The 19499-nt window shown below is 41.8% G+C and overlaps 1 protein-coding gene across 22 annotated transcripts in view; it reads right to left on the bottom strand.

The window, feature by feature from the left end:
* The window catches only part of STAU2 (staufen double-stranded RNA binding protein 2), a 244914-nt gene that overhangs the window by 133644 nt on the left and 91771 nt on the right, over window positions 1-19499 (bottom strand). For all 22 annotated transcript variants that reach the window (XM_080647146.1, XM_080647156.1, XM_080647142.1 and 19 more), the window contains 2 exons: window positions 13430-13561; window positions 6856-6916 (listed from right to left, as the gene is read on the bottom strand). In XM_080647146.1, the coding sequence (XP_080503272.1) occupies window positions 6856-6916; window positions 13430-13561 (193 nt within the window). The remainder of the gene's footprint in view (window positions 1-6855; window positions 6917-13429; window positions 13562-19499) is intronic.

Below are 19499 nucleotides of genomic sequence, written 5' to 3' on the forward strand. Positions count from 1 at the left end.
ATAATTTTAAAATGAGCAATAGCTATGACTGTATTGTTGACATAAAAAGTAAAGAAACGACTCAAATGTACAAAGAAATATTCAATCTCATTCCAAATAGGAGAAATACAAAATAAAACTACACTGAATACCATATTTCAACTATCAGATTGGCAAAGATCCAGAAGTCTGAGAGCACAGTGTTATGATGTTGAGGGGAAACGTAACCTGGCTGACTGCTGGCAGGAATGGAAATTGGTCAGTTTCCACTGACGTAATCTGGCAACAGTCATCAAAATCCTAAGTGCACATATTCTTTGACTCAGTAACTCCACTTGTAGGAATTTATCCAACAAGCATACGAACACAAGTGCAATATGATATATGTTTGAGGCTTTACCCTGTAGCATTCTTTAGAATAGAAAAATACTGTAAACACCCATCAGTTAGAAACTGGTTAAATAATAATAAAGTCCTACACATATTAACATAGAAGGATCTTCAGGACATATTGTACGTGAAAAGAGAAAACTGCAGAGCAGTGTGTCTGATGCTAAGCAACAAAATACTGTAAGTCTGAATTTGCTTGTATCTGTATAAAGAGATTCGGGAACAGTACCAAAGAAACTAGCCAACCATAAGTTACTTGCTTGGGGGACAGGGTGGAAAGCATGCGAATGGGCACAAATGTGGGAGGAGATTTTTTTTTTTTTTTTGCTTTTTTTTATTCATTCAAAAAAAAAAGAATGAAATATAAAAGAAAAATAAAGAAGACTGATACAGTGGAATCTGAACTAAATTCATCATTGAAAATGAGATCAAAGGTACAAAAGTGATTTTAAAGATTTCTATTTCTGGCAGTGTGGAGGCCCAGACGTTCTGAAGGGCTCTCCACCTCTCACACTACAAAGCAACTAGTACTTCTTGTAAATCTAAATGTATACACACTCTGTCACCCATAAAGTCCACTCCTGGGTGTGCTCCCATAAACTCTTAGGCAGGTACACCAGAAGGCGTGTTCAAAATGTTCATAGTACTATTTTGTGATAACAAAATCCTGAAAATATCCCAAATGTGGACCGAAAGGAGAACAGACAAACAAATTGTAGGATATTCACATTATGGATGAAATACTACATGTAACAAAATAAATTAACAGTGTTAAAGTCAGTGGAGAAGTTCAAGAAAATACACAGTATATTACCATTTTCCTGAGGTTTAAAAAATAAAAAAACAAAACTAAACTACACAAATACTGTTAAGGACTCCAACTTGTTTGCTAAAACTATAAGAACTAAAGGGTGGGGTGACTACATATAAAACCCAGAGAGGGTGGTTTCCTCTGCTGGGGGAGGCATGGTGGGCCAATGGATATCGAACAGGAGGATACTGGGAAGTTTGGTCATATTCTAGTGCTTATTTTGTTACCATGCTTCATCACTTCTGTGTGTTAAATACATTATACATCAGGTATTACCTATATTTTTCTCTTTAAAAATGGTAACACAAGTTTAATGTTTCCTGACCAACTGTAAGACTAGAGTCATAAAACGCCATCTCTCTAGACAAGCTGATGAATAATTATCTATTAATCTATTCTCTTTAAAGCACAATCCTTACCCAACAAGAATAAAATATGTACAGGCTCTACATACTGTGCACGGCATGTGGGGAGCACGCACATGACCTATGTCATGTCAGGTCACTGGGACGGTGCAGCCGCTGGCGTCGGGATGCACAGAGTTTAATAACATACAGATATGACACAAGTGACAAAAGTGCTGTTAAGTCAACTACAGTACTAAAAAGGCCAGTAAGAACTCTACTCCATCCCAAAAGCATTTGTCTTGGGTCATCTCTAATGAACCTAGAAGAGTCAGCATATTTCACGGGGGCTAAATAAAACTTTTTAAAAGGTTAACGGAAAAATATTTATGTGAAAAATGCCTCCAAATAATCTTTTAGTGGGTGGATTCGGCACATACCAGTGAATACCTTTGAGCTCAGTCCAATTTTGAATTAAGTTAGAGTTCACCTTTGAGAAACAATGAACCTGTTTTTAAGTAAAACTCGGAATTAATAAGAAACAGGGAATGTGAATACAAAAAAAAAAAGATTATCAACTGAACTATATCTAAGCATTTTACAAAGTTTTCCACGAGCAGTCAGTAGATCTTTAAAACGCGTAATCTTTTCTAAAAAGTTGTTCGTCATTCATCTGTAAAAACCTAGCTTTTTATGCGTATGCCAAGCATTAAATTGCCCCGTGCTGAATTTAACACGAACCTCACATTACAGAGCTATGTGCTCTTGCCCTTCAACACGACTATGACAGTGAGTCACAAGGGGAAAAACACACTGAGAACAGTCTACCTCCAACAGCAATCCGGGCCGTGAAGAAAGCTGGGGAGCAGGCAAAAATTAGGTCCATGCTTTAAATCTGCAGGCAATCAAGGCAGGAACCAGGCTATGTAATCACAATCACTTGCAAAACCATTTCAACTATTTTTTAGCTGTAATTGTTAGCAGTTTCTTCGGACTGTAATCTTTAAAATAATATCTTCCACCAAAAAATAATAATGTCTCCCACTTCAAAAATTAAATGCACATGGACTATGAACTTGGTCTACTTGTAGTTAGATACTATGCCACGTTCAAACTCTCTTCTTTCCCCTTTCTAATTCTGTCTCCCTTTCTTTTTTTAACTTTTGTACACGATGGTTCCACATGCATTTCATATTTATCCAAATAATGGCTGGCTAAACATTTGATCTCATCAACTATAATCTGTGAAGGAAGGTAGAGTTTCACAAAGAAAACAAAGTGAAGAGTCTCTTTATGATGACGTTCTGTGTTTTATTAAGTAGTATGTTACCTTTTCAGATGTTATTCAAGGAAAGCTAATCATTTTACAAAGATTAAAGAGTCTCAACATTTAAACTGGTATGCAAACCTCTTAACAGAGCACACTGAATAACAAGATGCACAGTGAGATACTGAGGGTCAGACACTGGGTCAGCGAGGCAGCCAGCCCTGGCAATCTCAAGTTCCTGTCCCCCGCCCCTCACACCCCAGCCCCCACCACGTGCCATCCTGAGAGGTTCCTGCTGCAAAACAGGAGCACATGTGTTCTTCACAGAAACCACTGAGGCAAAATGTCCAACTCCGGGAACTAAGTAGAAGAGAATTTACCCTAAATGTTACCATCATACATGAATTTAAACTGAATTTAGGTAATGGATTCATCACTTGAGTGATCAGTTCCTAAGAAGAGACCGACCTTTTCCTAGTGTTATCTTTAAGTAGCTGCGAGCTGGCTCCAGAGGACAGGGGGTGGGGGCGCATCCTGAATGGCAACCTGAGGTGGGGACCACTCAGTGCTCACAGGGAAGGACCCTGAGGTCAGCTTTCCCACCCTCACAGTTGGGAAAGGGTGAGGGATAGTCCTCCTTTCAAATTCTCAGTGTGAACCGCTGTAGTCCAGAGGAAGTCCTGAAGTGTGTACAGTACGATTAAGCTGTAAGCTGACTTCAACTAGCTTTATCACATCTAAGGCTATATCGAAAGCAAATCTTTTATGCACTCTTACACATTTCTGATCTCTGAACCTCACTGCCTCTTTGATCCCTCTCCTCCCACTTGCAAAGGAGTTCCCAGATCTGTTAGCAAGATAAAAATCAACAAACAGCCCTAGCCAGTTTGGCTCAGTGGATAGAGCATGGGCCTGGGGACTGAAGAGTCCCAGGTTTGATTCTGGTCAAGGGCACATGCCTGGGTTGTGGGCTCAATCCCAAGTGGGGGGAGAGGGGGTGCAAGAGGCAGCCGGCCAATGATTCTCTCTCACCATTGATGTATCTATCTCTCTTTCCCACTCCCTTCCTCTCTGAAATCAATAAAAAATATATTTTTTAAAGTAAAAGCAATTTAATGCTTCTTACATTGCCTTACCAAGTAATTATAAACCTATATATTCAAACATCAAAAGAATTAAACTCTCTGAGAATCCTGAACTCATTCCATTTTTTCTTTGGGGTACATGCTAAGCTATCACATCCATCATCCTTATACATATAGATCAAAGGCTCAGAGTCCTACTAAATTATTTCAAGTATTCCCAGAAAATAACTCATGAATACCATTACGTCACTGAAATATTCTTTTCAAGAAGCTAGTTTTGATGACCCAAAAATTCAGTTCTTATAAGCATGCTTTATAAGAGTTTGTTATTAATTTCATTATAAATCAAGAGATGAGCTGCTAACATCAAAGAATAAACTATGACAATTTACACATTGTCATTTATAACCTTATCCAGAGGTTATAAGGAAGAAAACTACAGTTGGAAATGAGATGGTTTGACTCCACTGGCTCTTCCCTTCAATAGGGTCTTCATTGGCTGGTGTTTTGTTTTACTGATTTATAGTAAAACTAGAGGCCCAGTGCACGAAATTCGTGCATGGGGGGGGGGCAATCCCTCAGCCCAGCCTGCACCCTCTCCAATCTGGGACCCCTCGAGGGATGTCCAATGCCCGTTTAGGCCCTATCCTACCGGGATCCTAAACGGGCAGTCGGACATCCCTCTCACAATCCAGAACTGCTGGCTCCCAACTGCTCGCCTGCCTGCCTTCCTGATTGCCCCTAACCGCTTCTGCCTGCCAGCCTGATCACCCCATAACCACTCCCCTGCCAGCCTGATTGATGCCTAACTGCTCCCCTGCCAGCCTGTTTGCCCCTAACTGCCCTCCCCTGCAGGCCTGGTCCCCCCCAACTACTCTCCCCTGCAGGCCTGGTCCCCCCCAACTACTCTCCCCTGCAGGCCTGGGTCCCCCCCAACTGCCCTTCCCTGCAGGCCGGGTCGCCCCCAACTTCCCTCCTCAGCCAGCCTGGTCACCCCTAACTGCCCTCCCCTGCAGGCTTGATTGCCCCCAACTGCCCTCCCTTGCAGGCCTGGTCCCTCCCAACTGCCCTCCCTTGCTGGCCATCTTGTGGCGGCCATCTTGTGTCCACTTGGGGGCAGTCATCTTTGACCACATGGGGGAAGCCATCTTGTGTGTTGGAGTCATGGTCAATTTGCAAATTACTGTTGTATTAGATAGGATAGTGGCCTGGTGCATGGGTGAGGGCCAGCTGGTTTGCCCTGAAGCGTGTCCTGGATCAGGGTGGGGGTTCCCTTGGGGCGTGGGGCGGCCTGGGTGAGGGGCCTGTGGTGGTTTGCAGGCCAGACACGCCCCCGGCGACCCAAGTGGAGGCCCCAGTATCTGGGATTTATTTATCTTCTATAATTAAAACTTCGTAGCCTTGAGCGGAGCCAAGCCTCCTGCTTGCTCCCTGGCCACAGCCATTTTTGTTGGGATTTATTTATCTTCTATAATTTAAACTTTGTAGCCTTGAGGGAGGCCTGGGCCTGCCAGGGTGTGCGGAAAGCTTGGCTTCCTCCATTGCCGGGGAAACCCAAGCCTCCTGCTCTCTCTGTGACTGCAGCCATCTTGGTTGGGTTAATTTGCATACTTGCTCCTGATTGGCTGGTGGGCGTGGCTTGTTGGTGTAGTGTAGGTACGGTCAATTTGCATATTGCTCTTTTATTAGATAGGATGGTCACTTCAGTGGAAATAGATGCTCTTTAGGAGAGGTAGGGAGGAAGTTAAAGATAAATGCCTCTGTTTGCAATGCATAATAGCCTGATCATATAAATAAACTGAAGTGGATTTTTATGCATATGATAATACTATAATTAGAAGGCAATTATAAGTAATTGTATTCTTATATTTCTGATAGTTCAATCAGTCACTTTACTCAAATATTAAAAATTCTAATGACCAAGCACAACGTGAAAAATGCTTATTGCAATATTAAATGAAAACAACACAGTACAAACTTTGGCTTATGTCATAGACAAAATCTATCATGCATATCTACTTTCCCACAATGCATGAGAAAAATCTAAATGGAGATATGGTTGTGGATGACTTAGAATGTAGTCACCACGAAGTGAGTGTTTAGGGCATCATTCTTCCCATTAAAGTAAGACAGAAACATTCTGAATTTTAATTACTAAATAGTCTTAACAATTGTTCTTTAATTGTTCACAACTGTTCTTAAATTAAAATCCTGATGTATCTCCAAAATAGCAATACAGAAACCATAAATACTATTTGATGTGATGGAAATAAAGAACTCTTCACAGAGATCTAAGAATAAGTAGAGCAAACTCTTCCTTAAAAGGATGTAAAATTATTGTACATTAATTTTACTAAATAATTATCCTCAGTCTTGAAAACCATGGACAGCACAGCCCTCAGGTCATTATATCAGAACAGGAACACTCTAAATCAGCGGTCACCAACCGGTGGTCCGTGAGGTCTGAAGCGTTGGCAACCGCTGTTCTAAATGCTTGTAATCTGTATTTTGAACAAGGATGATACAGTGGATTTTGCCATGTGTGGACTTAATCTATTTTAATTAATAAAAGTGAATAATTTTTCACGTAAAAAATGACAATTATGTAAAAATTTGTGTTTACCTAAAAAGAATTACAACTGTGAAAACAGATGATTTTAGAGTATAATGAGCTTGTAGATGATTGCTTTTTTTAAATTCTTTCATACTATAATTATGCTGCAATAAAACAACTTAAAATGTCATCACTATGAGAGTTAAAGGGTACACTGTCTGCAATGCTTAACCACGTTAAGAATACGAGCGCCTGTGTCTTCTAGCAATTCCACAAAAGCAAACAGCACGACTTCCTCGTATCCCCCCTGCAACACTAAATATGGCATCGTGAGCCCAGACAGACCCAATAAATACCCAGTGACTGACGAGTCACCGAACCAGCGATGAACACGCAGCGTAGTTAACATAAAAGTGAAAACTTACTGTTATTGGTTGGTTCGGGAAAACCAGCCTTTGGACCACTCCATCCTTTGTTTTCCCCTGTCTGAAAGATTAAATCAATTGTTAATATTCAGAGAGACGGACTTATTCAAAAAGAAAAACGTGAAGTAATCAATGAAGCAAGGGCAAAGGTCTCTCACACAGTCATTCTGCTGATTCTCTCCATCTCTGACCCCAGGACTGTGGACCCAAGAGGAACTAACTGGAACAGCATTATCCACCCCTTTTCTACATTCAAGTCTGTTTCTTATGTCTGGTTCTGCCTTTATCTTCACCCACACGTACAATTTAAGTCATCAAGAAAGCCCATGTTCAGTGCATTATATACAATAGCAGCTCTATCTAGGTGGCTAAAAAGTAAACCAATCCCTATCAAATAATAAACAATAATCATCATGACAAGTGCTAAAGACACTAAAGGAGCTTCTTTATCTCTCCTGAGGTCAAATCACAATAGAAATATTACTGTCTGTTCCGGACAGTCCTAGGACAAGGATCACCAAAATACTGCCAATGACATACACACAAGACATTGAAAACTAAGCCCTAACTTGGAGTAAAACTTGTAATATCCTGACTGTCACCAGACGATGTGACATATATTTGGTGTAAACTCAGAGAGTCTGAAGTAGTATTTAATCAAATTAATTAGTGACCTGAACAGATTATGTTCTTGTCTGTGGAGCGGTTGTTGTTGGTACCAGGTACTCCGGGAGAGAAAAGGCACATTTGCTATTCTAATCAGCATTTTGTATTTGCTGTCAGACGTCAAAGATCAAATGGCTACATTAAATCCAGATATAAATAAAAATACAATCTTAGCATATAGCTTGCCACTGTAAGAGGATGGAGGAGTAAATGTTAGTAAAAATGTGGTGTATGCTGGTGGGGAGGCCGGGAGACTCCCACTTCTCTGCTCTCTGTGAAGTGCAAGCCGAGGTCGCAGAATGAGGGCCGCTGATGGAGGGGAGCAGTAAGTTGGAGGAAAGTGTACACAGTATGGAATAAGTCACTTCAGGAAGGAAGGAACCGGCTGATTGGAAGAATGTAGACTCTCAGACATTTGAGGGCCTGGTTAAAGTTGGTTATAATAAATTTAGCACTTCATGCAACTTTTCTTGCTTTTTTTTTTAACTTGATCTCAGAAAGGGAGAGAAGAAGGGAGAGAGAGGAAAAAAACATCGATGTGAGAGAGAGATACATCAACCGGTTGTCTCCAATACGTGCCCAGATTGGAGCTGGAACCCACAACCTAGGTATGTGCCCTGACCGGGAATCAAACCAGCAACTTCTAGGGCACAGACAATGCTCCAACCCAGCGGTCGCCAACCTTCTGGACCTCATGGACCACCAGTGGTCCGCGGACCACCAGTTGGCGACAACTGCCAACCGACTGAGCTACCTGGCCAGGGCCATGCAACCTTTTTTAATTCCTCTCCTTCTACTAATAACAAACGTTATTTAAATATTAGATTATATTCCCTATGCCTACTTTTTCACCTTCAACTGAATACCAAGTCTACTGTTGTCTCATTTCTACTCCAACACTCTAATGAAACTGTTTTTGTAAGGTTTAGGCTTAAACACAACAGTGACCACAGTGCCCTCAGCGGTCCCGGATCTGTCTCTTGCTTCAACAGTGTTTGGACAGAACACACCCAGGGACACCCCTTCCTACAGCCTCGACCACTTTCCTGCGTCACATCCAGTCACCACCTCAGAACCCCCTCCAAGATCAGCCAACACACTGTGTGTCTTTCTACCTTAACTCCTTATTGATGAACAACCACGAGCTCCCAGATTCATCAGCATTAGTCCACCCAGGTGGAGGCAGCCGCCTGCTGCCTGGCCAGCCTGCATCTGTGGCCGCCCACACCTACCTCTCTCTGGGCTTCTATTTCCACCCCGACGATGTGGCTCTCAAGGGTGTGGGCCACTTCTTCTGTGAGTTGGCAGAGAAGAAGCGCATGGGTGCTGAGCATCTCTTAAAGATGCAAAACTGTTCTGGCTCGTTTTGCTCAGTGGATAGAGCATCGGCCTGTGGGCTGAAGGATCCCAGGCTCTATTCCAGTCAAGGGCACATGCCCGGGTTACGGGCTCAATTCTGAGTAGAGGGTGTGCAGGAAGCAGCCAATCAATGATTTTCTCTCATCATTGATGTTTCTAGCTCTCTCTCCCTCTCCCTTCCTCTCTGAAATCAATAAAAATATATTTAAAGATGCAAACCAGCGCGGTGGCTGCATTCTCTTCCAGAAGGTGCAGAAGCCTCCCCAAGGTGAGTGGGCAAAACTCAGGACACCCTGGAAGCCACCATGGCCTTGGAGGGGACCCTGACCCAGGCCCTTTGGAGCTGCAGACCTACTTCTCCCCACGCAGACCCTCAGCTCTGTGACTTCCTGCAGAGCCACTTCCGGGGTGAGCAGGTGAAACTCATCAAGAAGATGGGCGACACCTGGCTCACCTCGGCAGGCTGGCCAGCTCCCAGGCTGGGCTGGGCGAGTAGCTCTTCAAAAGGTTCACGCTCAAGCACCACTAGGAGCCTTTGGAGCCCAGAGGCCTTTGAGGGGCCCCTCTGCATTCCCCTGGTGTCTGGCTTTTGCCTGAGCCTCTCCCCGAAACCCATAGCCATTCTTTTAACCACCCTGGAGCCCTCTCCCATGCATTGAACCAAACAGAAACAATAGAGCTTCTTGCAGCAAAAAAACAAACCAAACAAAACACAACATAGTGAACATAGGAAGAATCTCCCTCAAAACATCCCTAAATCAATAATCCAATAACCTATAATTCTCCCTCCCTCTCTTCTCTCCACTCCCTGCCCCAAGACTATGAAAGGAGGCGACAGCGGAAGAGATAACTCAAAGTCTGGAACCTGGAAGGCAGGTGATCAGGTAGCAGATGTCAGGAGGCTGACGGCAAACCTGCAGAGGGAGGAGCCAGCAAAGAGCTACCAGAAAGGACACTGATGGGTAACGCGGGACCCCAAAAAGCCTTTAGAATTAGGAACAAACCTGCTACCTCTTTTTAAAAATATTTTTAATTTCTTTTCAGAGAGAGAGGAAGGGAGAGGGAGAAAGAGAAGCATCAATGTGAGAGGTGAACATCAGTCGGCTGCCTCCTGCATCCCCCCTACCGGGATCCAACCTGGGACCTTTCGGTGCACGGGGAAGACACCCAACTGGCCTGAAAACGGAAGGGTTGTTGGAAGTCTTTCAAGGCACTATGAAATCTCCAGGTCACCTCACTAACCCCAAGCAGATTTCCTTCGAGGTTTCTCTTAGGCTACAACAGAGACACGGATGAGGGTGAAACGGATACCCCAACAGGGCAGATAAAGGGATGGAGGCTGAGGTTACATCCTGGAAAGTAAGATCACCAGCTCCCTTCTTCATCTGGGCCTCAGAAGACAGCAGCCAGGCTTCTAATCCAAAAGAAATGGCAAAAACAACACAGAGAAGAGACTAAAACTTAAAAAAAAGGTTTAAGAAACCCTCAGAGACATGAAAAGTTATTATACCCATTAAACAAGAAGAGGAGGCTATAAAAAGAAATATTCTAGAAATGAGGAAGAGCTCTGGGACATCAAAAATATAAGAGCCAAAGTAAAAAATGTCAAAGGAGTGCAGAAGACAAAATCGATGAAATCTCCTAGAAAAATAGAACAAGCGATATAGAAATAGAAAAGAGGAAGGGAGGGAGGGAAGGAGTGAGGGAGAGAAGGAGGAAGGGGGAGGGAAGGAGAGAGAGAGAGAAATAGGGAGGGAAGGAGAAAGGGAAGGAGGGAGGGATCAGAAGGTCATCCATAAGACTAACAGATATCACAGAAGGAAATAATAGCAAAAATGGAAAGAAATTATCAGACATAATATGAGAAACTTCCCAGTTTAAAATTATATGCATTGCTAGACTGAAACCCAACCACCCAAAATACTTTATCAAAGAATACACACATATCATCCATAAAATTTCAGAGCCCCTGGGAGAAGAAAAATTGGAAAAACATCGAGAGAGGAGAAGAAATGTGGAAGTTTCATATACAGGCTGCAGAATCAGAAGGCAGTGGGGTTTCAAGAGTGATGCTGGGAGGTAGAAAACATTGGTGCAATGCCTTCAAAACCCTGTGAAAAAACCATTTCCATTTTAGAACTGTATCTCAGAAAAACTGTAAACCAAGCATGTAGGGAATGTAAAGGTATTTCAGACCTATGAGATCTCAAAATCTCTCTCATTTATTCCATCAGAAGGCTACTGAAAGTATGTGCTCCATCTAAAAAGGGAAGTAAATAAAGACCAAAGAAAACTGCCCAGAAAACAGGCAACACGGGAGGAAGGCAAAAGGGAATTTCTGGGTAATGGTGCCAACTCTTTCCTAGTCATTCTCTACTCCTCCCTTTTCCCATGTCCCCCAGGCATGTTACCTGCCACTGAAGTCTACCTCAGACACTTCAGAAATACCTCTAGTGCCACCCTAACCGGTTTGGCTCAGTGGATAGAGCATCAGCCTGCGGACTAAAGGGTCCCAGGTTCGATTCCGGTCAAGGGCATGTACTTTGGTTGCAGGCACATCCCCAATTGGGGGTGTGCAGAAGGCAGCTGATCGATGTTTCTCTCTCATCGATGTTTTTAACTCTCTATCCCTCTCCCTTCCTCTCTGTAAAATATCAATAAAATATATTTTTTTAAAAAAGAAAACAGTGGTTTCAGCTATTCCTGACTTTCCAGATTCATCTTCGTGTTCTCTAGGTTCCAGGACACTGTAAGGTTTGTTCCATGACTACAGCTCCTCACCCCTACACGTACTGATCAGGTCCCTGAGTGCAGGGACCAAGTTTCAGGCATCGAATCTTCAGTTGAAGTATCTGGCATTTAGTGGGTGTGATGGTTAATTTTATGTGTCAACTTGTCTGGGCTACGGGACCCGGGTATTTGGTCCAACATTATTCTGGGTGCGTCTGGGCGGGTGTTCGGGAGAGACTTACATTTAAAATAACTGAACTTGGAGCGAAGCAGATTGCTCCTCATCCTGTGGGTGGGCCTCGTCGGAAGAAAGGCTGGCCTCCTGGAACAGGTGGGAACTCCCCAGCAGGCGCCTCTGCATTGGAATTGCAACACCTTCCGAGTCTCCAGCAGAACCAGCCTCCCCATCAGACCTTGTACTCGCCAAGACCTTGTACTCCAACAAGGCATGGCAACTCCTTACAACAGGTCTCCATGTGTGATGCATATCTACATATATGTATATACGTGTGTGTGCCTACACGTATATACACAAGTATATTCATGCACATATCCTGTTGGCTCTATGTCTCTGGAGAACCTGACTAATACTAAAGTGGGTATGCAAAAAATGTTTCTTAAATTAATGACATTAATGCTGGGTTTTGTTCCGTTTTGTTTTTACTTAACTTCCAAATAAATGTCTAAGATTTATTTTGACATATTTTTATAAATCACTCACCAGGTTTAAGTAAATATAAATGTGTTAAGTTAAAACAACATATACACAACATAAGAACTATAGAAACCTGAACACATGTTAGGTTTCATATTACAAATATTTTTAAAGGAAGAAAAAGCATTGACTACCCAGGTTATAAAAACAGAATTAAAATCTCTAGCGATACCACACAGACAAATAATTTTTTAATCGCTCAAAATAATTGCCTACATATTCATAGTTGCCTTAAAAAGACAAGTATACCTAAATGTTTTTTAATAAGACGATTTTGTTTCTATTCCAGTCTTCAGACATGTGTTCCTGCAGAAACTGAAATATCTCTGAAACAGAATCCTTATGCAAGAAAATGGTGTGGGAAAAAGTATGCTGTTTTTGATAGAAGTAATTATTAAGCCTGCTTTGTGAATTTTTATATAAATAAAGTGTCCATAATAATTTCTACACATGCACAGATAAAATGAAATCAAGCCAGTTCTTGCCAAGTTATCTGCCAAGTCCTGAATTCGGGGTCCCCTACCTCCCTTGCAACAGGGGCAGGTGTTAATGATGTCATTCACTGCGCAGAAGAAATAGGGGACCATGAACACAAGTCTTGGCAGAAAATAAACACCCTCTGAGTTTACCTTTACATTTAAAGTAAATAGAAAAACTAGTTTATAGAGTGTCTGTCCAATATAGTTCCTGCCCTAAAGGGATAACTCAGGATCTTTATTTCCAGTGTTTTCAGCTGCATTTCAGAAATAAAAGCCAACAACCTCGGTTTTAAAAATGGAGCACAAATTAAAACTGTCTATCTGGCAAAACCCATGAGTCAATAAGCTAATAATGACTCAGTTGGTATTAAACAAACACACAGAGCTACACAACAGATTTTCAGTATGTGCTAACTGTAAGATTCGAATTAATATTTCATGCTGACACCATAAACAGATGTGATATTGTAACTGGGAATCTATCTTTTAAGTGAGAGAGTACACTGGATGTCTACTTTAACACCACTTACGACATTACTTAGAGTCAAGGAACATTGGTACGGAATTTGTTCATCACTTTGATATTCTGACAGAATAGGACTGTACATGTGAACTTAGCGCTCACCTTGTCAAGTTGATCTTGAAGACTAGTGGATGCTTTATAACCGAGCTGTAACAGCATTGCTTCCGCGGCATTCTTTTTGGCTATCTTTTTATTCGGTCCTGTTCCAGTAGCAACTTCATTGCCTACCTTGACCTGATAAGATTAACGTAAGAAATTAGTAGGAGTTGCTTTGATAAACAAGCTCGACTTAACACCACAAAGCGCTGTATTCTGCTCTCTAGCATTAAAAAATAAAAAGTTTAGTCAACAATAAAAACAACTAAGTTAAGGTCCCATTTATGTGTTATACAGATAAGCGAAAATAAACATGGAGAAAAATATGGTTCTCAAAGTATCAGTGGAGGTTATCTTAGGATAACAGAATCTTAGAAGATTTTTACTTCCTTACATATTTCTGTATTATTTTGTTTTTTTAAACAATAAACCTGTATTATTTATATAAGTAGAAAAATAAAATTCACATAGTAACAGAGTATATGTTGGCTCTCAGTACAGTTAGTATTATTTTTTTTTTAATATATTTTATTGATTTTTTTACAGAGAGGAAGGGAGAGGGATAGAGAGTTAGAAACATCGATGTGAGAGAAACATCAATCAGCAGCTTCCTGCACACCTCTCACTGGGGATGTGCCCACAACCAAGGTACATGCCCTTGACCGGAATCGAACCTGGGACCTTTTAGTCCACAGGCTGATGCTGTATCCACTGAGCCAAACCGGTTAGGGACAGTTAATATTCTTTATATAAATTAATAAACTAGGGCTAAAATTCACGTTGGAGTGCTTGCTAGCTACAACATAGGCCAGCTACATAAGGAGCTTCCAGAGACTGGCCAACGTAAATGGAAGCAAAAGATCAATGGGCAGCAAGGCATGCTCCGCCTGTCTTCACATGCCGTGTACACGTCCCCTCACTCTGATTCAGTTCTTCTGCGGTTCATCCCTGCTTCTCACTTATCTACCCAGGCCTGCCCTCCGGCTCCAGGCCCTGCTCTGGGACGTGCTGCTCCCTCCTTGGCATTCACCTTGGGTCTCTGTCTCTCATCTTTGTATCCGACCTATTCTGATGCCTTCAACAGTTCCTTCTAGAACAGATGCTTCCAGAATCATTTTGCCCATTCACCCACCCCCTGTCTCACACAAGTTCTTGTAGAGGCACGGTTCAATAGTTTGTGAGCAGCTACCCTAAATTATTTGTTAGTATTAAATAAGATAGCTGTAAAAAAATCAATTAATAAAAGAATAAAAGTAAAAAAGACTGCTGTGCTAAAGGATTTTAATTCCTTAACAACTGTCACTCAAAAAAAAAATCACTTCAATATAAAAGTCAAGCAAATATATAATAAACTTCATAAGTCATCTTCCTAGAAAGCTAGCAAATTTTTATAACTATTATAAATAAGATTTTTATATTAAAATTTTACTTTTTCTGCAAAGAAGTTCAGTTTTGTTATGCAATAAAATTAACACTGCAGACTGCTTTAAAAATAATTTAAATAAATCAAGTCCTCAAAACCTAACAAAAAAGTTCTAAAATAGGCCCTAGCTGGTTTGGCTCAGTGGATAGAGCATCAGCCTGCGGACTGAAGGGTCCTGGGTTCGATTCTGGTCAAGGGCACATGCCCGGGTTGCAGTTCAAACCCAGTAGGGGGCGTGAAGGAGGCAGCCAATCAATGATTCTCCCTCATCATTGATGTTTCTCTCTCTCCCTCTCCCTGCCTCTCTGAAATCAATAAAAATATTTTTTTAAAGTTCTAAAATAGCATTTACCGCGGAGAAACCAAGATGGCGGCATAGGTAAGCACCTGAACTGCTGCCTCACACAACAATTTCAAAACTACAACTAAAAGACAAAACGGACATCATCCAGAACCACAGGAAAGCTGGCTGAGTGAAAATTCTACAACTAGAAGGAAAGAGAAAAGCACACTGAGACTCACAGGAGCTGCGGAAGACAGAGGTATGGAGGCGCACACGCAGAGAGGGCTGGCAACTGAGTACGCAGCTATCTTTTTCAAGCAGGCGGGGGGGCGGGGGAACAAAAGCTCCCGACTGCTCTGAACTCCAGTTCTGGGCGAGACTCTGGGGACCCAGAATCATTCGGGGAGAAACTGGACTGTCTGGCAGCAGGTGGAACTCGAGGGCGGCTTTCTCTCAGAGGTGCTTGCAGCGATCACCACGGGACACTGAGACACAGGGGCCTATTAGGGCAGGGCTGATGGGAAACCAATGCTGTCTGCTCCACCCTGAGACTCCGCCCCATACAAACTGAGCACAGAGGCTTTTGCAAGTTTTGTCTCATAAGGGTGTCTCCAGCACAGAAGTTCTCCCAGCGAAGACAAAGCTGATCCTCACAGCCAATTGGCCTGGAGGTCAATTCCAACAACAATCAAGGCTTAACTACAACAAGACTGTGAACACAGCCCACAAAGGGGTGCACCAAGAGTGTCCACCTCAGGTAACTGGGGAGGCTGAGCCACTGGGCCCGATAGGACACCTACCACACAAAGCCACTCTATCAACTCAGGGAAGCAACCAAAATGCAGAGACAAAGAAACAGGTCACAAATGAAAGAAATGGAGGAAAGCAAACGACTGGATATAGAGTTCAAAACCATGGTTATAAGGTTTTCCAAGAATTTTCTAGAAAAGGCTGATAAATTTAGTGAGACCCTCAAGGATATGAAAAAGGACCAACTAGAAATTAAGCATACACTGACTGAAATAAAAAATAATATACAGAGATCCAACAGCAGACTAGAGGATCGCAAGAATCAAGTCAAAGATCTGAAATACAAAGAAGCAAAAAACACCCAACCAGGAAAGCAAAAAGAAAAAAGAATCCAAAAATATGAAGATAGTGTAAGGAGCCTCTGGGACAATTTCAAGCATACCAACATCCAAATTATGGGGGTGCCAGAGGAAGACAGAGAGCAAGATATTGAAAACCTATTTGAAGAAATAATGACCGAAAACTTCCCCCACCTGGTGAAAGAAATAGACTTACAAGTCCAGGAAGCGCACAGAACCCCAAACAAGAGGAATCCAAAGAGGACCACACCAAGACACATCATAAGTAAAATGCCAAGGGCAAAAGACAAAGAGAGAATATTAAAAGCAGCAAGAGAAAAATAGTTACCTACAAGGGAGCACCCACACGACTGTCAGCTGATTTCTCAACAGAAACTATGCAGGCCAGACGGGAGTGGCAAGAAATATTCAAAGTGATGAATAGCAAGAACCTACAACCAAGATTACTCTACCCAGCAAAGTTATCATTCAGAATTGATGGGCAGATAAAGAGCTTCACAGATAAGAAAATGCTAAAGGAGTTCATCACCGCCAAACCAGTATTATATGAAATGCTGAAAGGTATTCTTTAAGAAGAGGAAGAGGAAGAAAAAAGATAAAAATTATGAACAGCAAATACATATCTATCAACAAGTGAATCTAAAAATCAAGTGAATAAAAAAATCTGATGAACAGAATAAACTGGTGAATATAATAGAATCAGGGGCATAGAAAGGGAGTGGACTGACAATTCTCAGGGTGAAGGGGATGTGGGGGATGCGGGAAGAGACTGGACAAAAATCGTACACCTATGGATGAGGACAGTGTGGGGGGTCAGGGCTAGGGGGGTGGGAACCGGGTGGAGGGGAGCTATGGGGGGAAAAAAGAGGAACAACTGTAATAATCTGAACAATAAAGATTTATTTTAAATGAATAAAGAGATAAATAAATAAACAAAATAGCATTTGCCCAAAACTTAACTCATTTTCTCTCACTGAATCACAAATAGAATTGATGAAATTTGCTTTATATATTTTTTAAAACCTGGAGATCTTAATCACAAATAGGAAAATTAACATTATGTGATATATCAAAATACCATGTGCTGATAAGCAATTTAGTTTCGTTATCATTATTTTTCTCTTTGAAAAATTAAAGTATCTCTGTACAAAAAAATAAAAAGCTTTCAGAAATATGCTCAGGAACTAACACCCAAATAATGTCGTCAGAGATTTTCTTTTGTCTAACAATCAATAAAGTCACTGTACACATTTTACAACACACAGATTTACTTTTCGTGGTGATAAATATAAGCATATTATCTCTAGATATTTTACTTCCACCTTCCATTTTAACAAATGATAATGTCATTTAAGTTGTTTATACAAAAGTCTTTACTTTGATAAAGTTGCTGCAATCGAGTAATGAATCCACTGGGGCTTCCAGAGGGGAAAAGCAATATGAATTCAGTGTGGGAACATGTAAAAGCACAGCCAAATGCTCCCATTTGACTAGAATGTTTATGAAGACCCATAAAAAGGAAGCTGGCGTAAGGTACTCTAAATTCCTCTTTCCAAAGGGGTACTGCATATACTCCATAGAAAATGAATTGTTTGATAGAGCCAACGCCAGTTTTTATTCCTGATACAGGTCTAAAATTTAGGTGATTTTTTTTTTTCCTTCAAGCTTTGCAGTTCAAAGAATACATTCTAGAATTCTTCAGAGCTAAGAATGTAAAAAGAAAAAAATGGTGCATATATTTTACGAAGAGGATACTAGAACAACACTGTTCTGGGTCCTAATGACATCTAGACCAGCGGTCACCAACCTTTCGGACCTCACGGACCACCAGTGTTCCGCGGACCACCGGTTGGCGACCGCTGATCTAGACCATAATGGCTTACTAACCACTGATGAATTCCCCTCTGTGTCTATCGGGGCTCCCACAGTGGTTTATCTGTGACTACATCACAAGTTTAGGTCTCCAGCAACAGCCAAATACACTAGCTCTCACGCAGGCAGGCAGCAAGTATGTATCAAAGGTTTATGAAGGTCCTACGGTATACAGACCACTGCATTGAGTACTGTGAGATAAAGACTATTAATTAGGAAGGAAGGTAAAATTTAGATATGCATGCAAAGTGCATCAACACAAGAGACTGTGCTTGAGTATCAAAAATTTTCCCATATGGTCGGCACTTCATAAATATCTGTTCATTTTAACAGGATTATACTGAAGATGAGGTCCATGGGTTTGATTGGAAAAGGTTTCTTTGATAAGCCAATTACAACAAAAACAGTTTGGGGACAATAAGGATAATTTAAATATAGATTAATCATTAGAAGAGTCTTATGAATCAGGCCTAATGAAAGAAAAACTTACATTTTTTTGTTTGTTAGAGATACACACTAAATATGTAGGCTTCCCGGCTGGTGTTGGAGTCAACCTATGAACCAGGTGGTCACAGTTCGATTCCCGGTCAGGGCACATGCCTGGGTTGTGGGCTCGATAGCCAGTGTGGGGTGTGTGGGAGGCAGCCAATCAACGATTCTCTCTCATCATTGATGTTTCTATCTCTCTCCCCCTCTCCCTTCTCTGAAATCAATAATGATATATTTAAAAAAATAAATATGTAGGCTGAAAGGACATACAGATAGAAAACAGCTTTGAAATTCTTCAGGAAGTGAAGGAAGGGCGGGAGGAAGGAAAGAAAAATGAACAGCTGAAGCAAGTGTGGTAAGAATCTGAACTGCTGTGTCTGCATGATGGGCATATTCCCCAGCACGCCATCACACTATTCTTCATAGCGCGCTATTAAATATATCCAACCTTGGATAGGTTTGAAACTTTCATAATAAAAAATTAAAGGTTTCTTCAACACTGGGGCTTGAGCGGACAAGTGAAGAAGCGCAGATGAGATCTGAAAGGAGGCGGGCATTTTGCTAGTCCCCGCCCGTCTGAAAATCCACCAGCAGCCAGGCTCCAGTTGTCTGGGCTGCACAACCCGCAGTTCAGACTCCCAGCAATTCTGAGTCCCTCAGTCCTCACCGTGATTAGGGAGACAGCCAGCTCTCTCTTTCCCTAATTTTCCTGGAAACCCAAAGTTCATGCTCTTGGCCCTGTTCCATCTCCATCCATCCTTCTCAATTTTGTTTCTAATTCCGTCTGTCTCCTAGTCCCAGTAGTTAACAGACTCTGGCTGCACACTGTAACACAGTAAGACAGAGATGAGCCTTCTGTTTGATACACTCTGGGCCAAATAACCTGTGTGAACTCAGTCC

The sequence above is a fragment of the Plecotus auritus genome (genome assembly GCF_963455305.1).
Source record: "Plecotus auritus genome assembly, chromosome: 11".
NCBI classification, from domain to species: Eukaryota; Metazoa; Chordata; class Mammalia; order Chiroptera; family Vespertilionidae; genus Plecotus; species Plecotus auritus.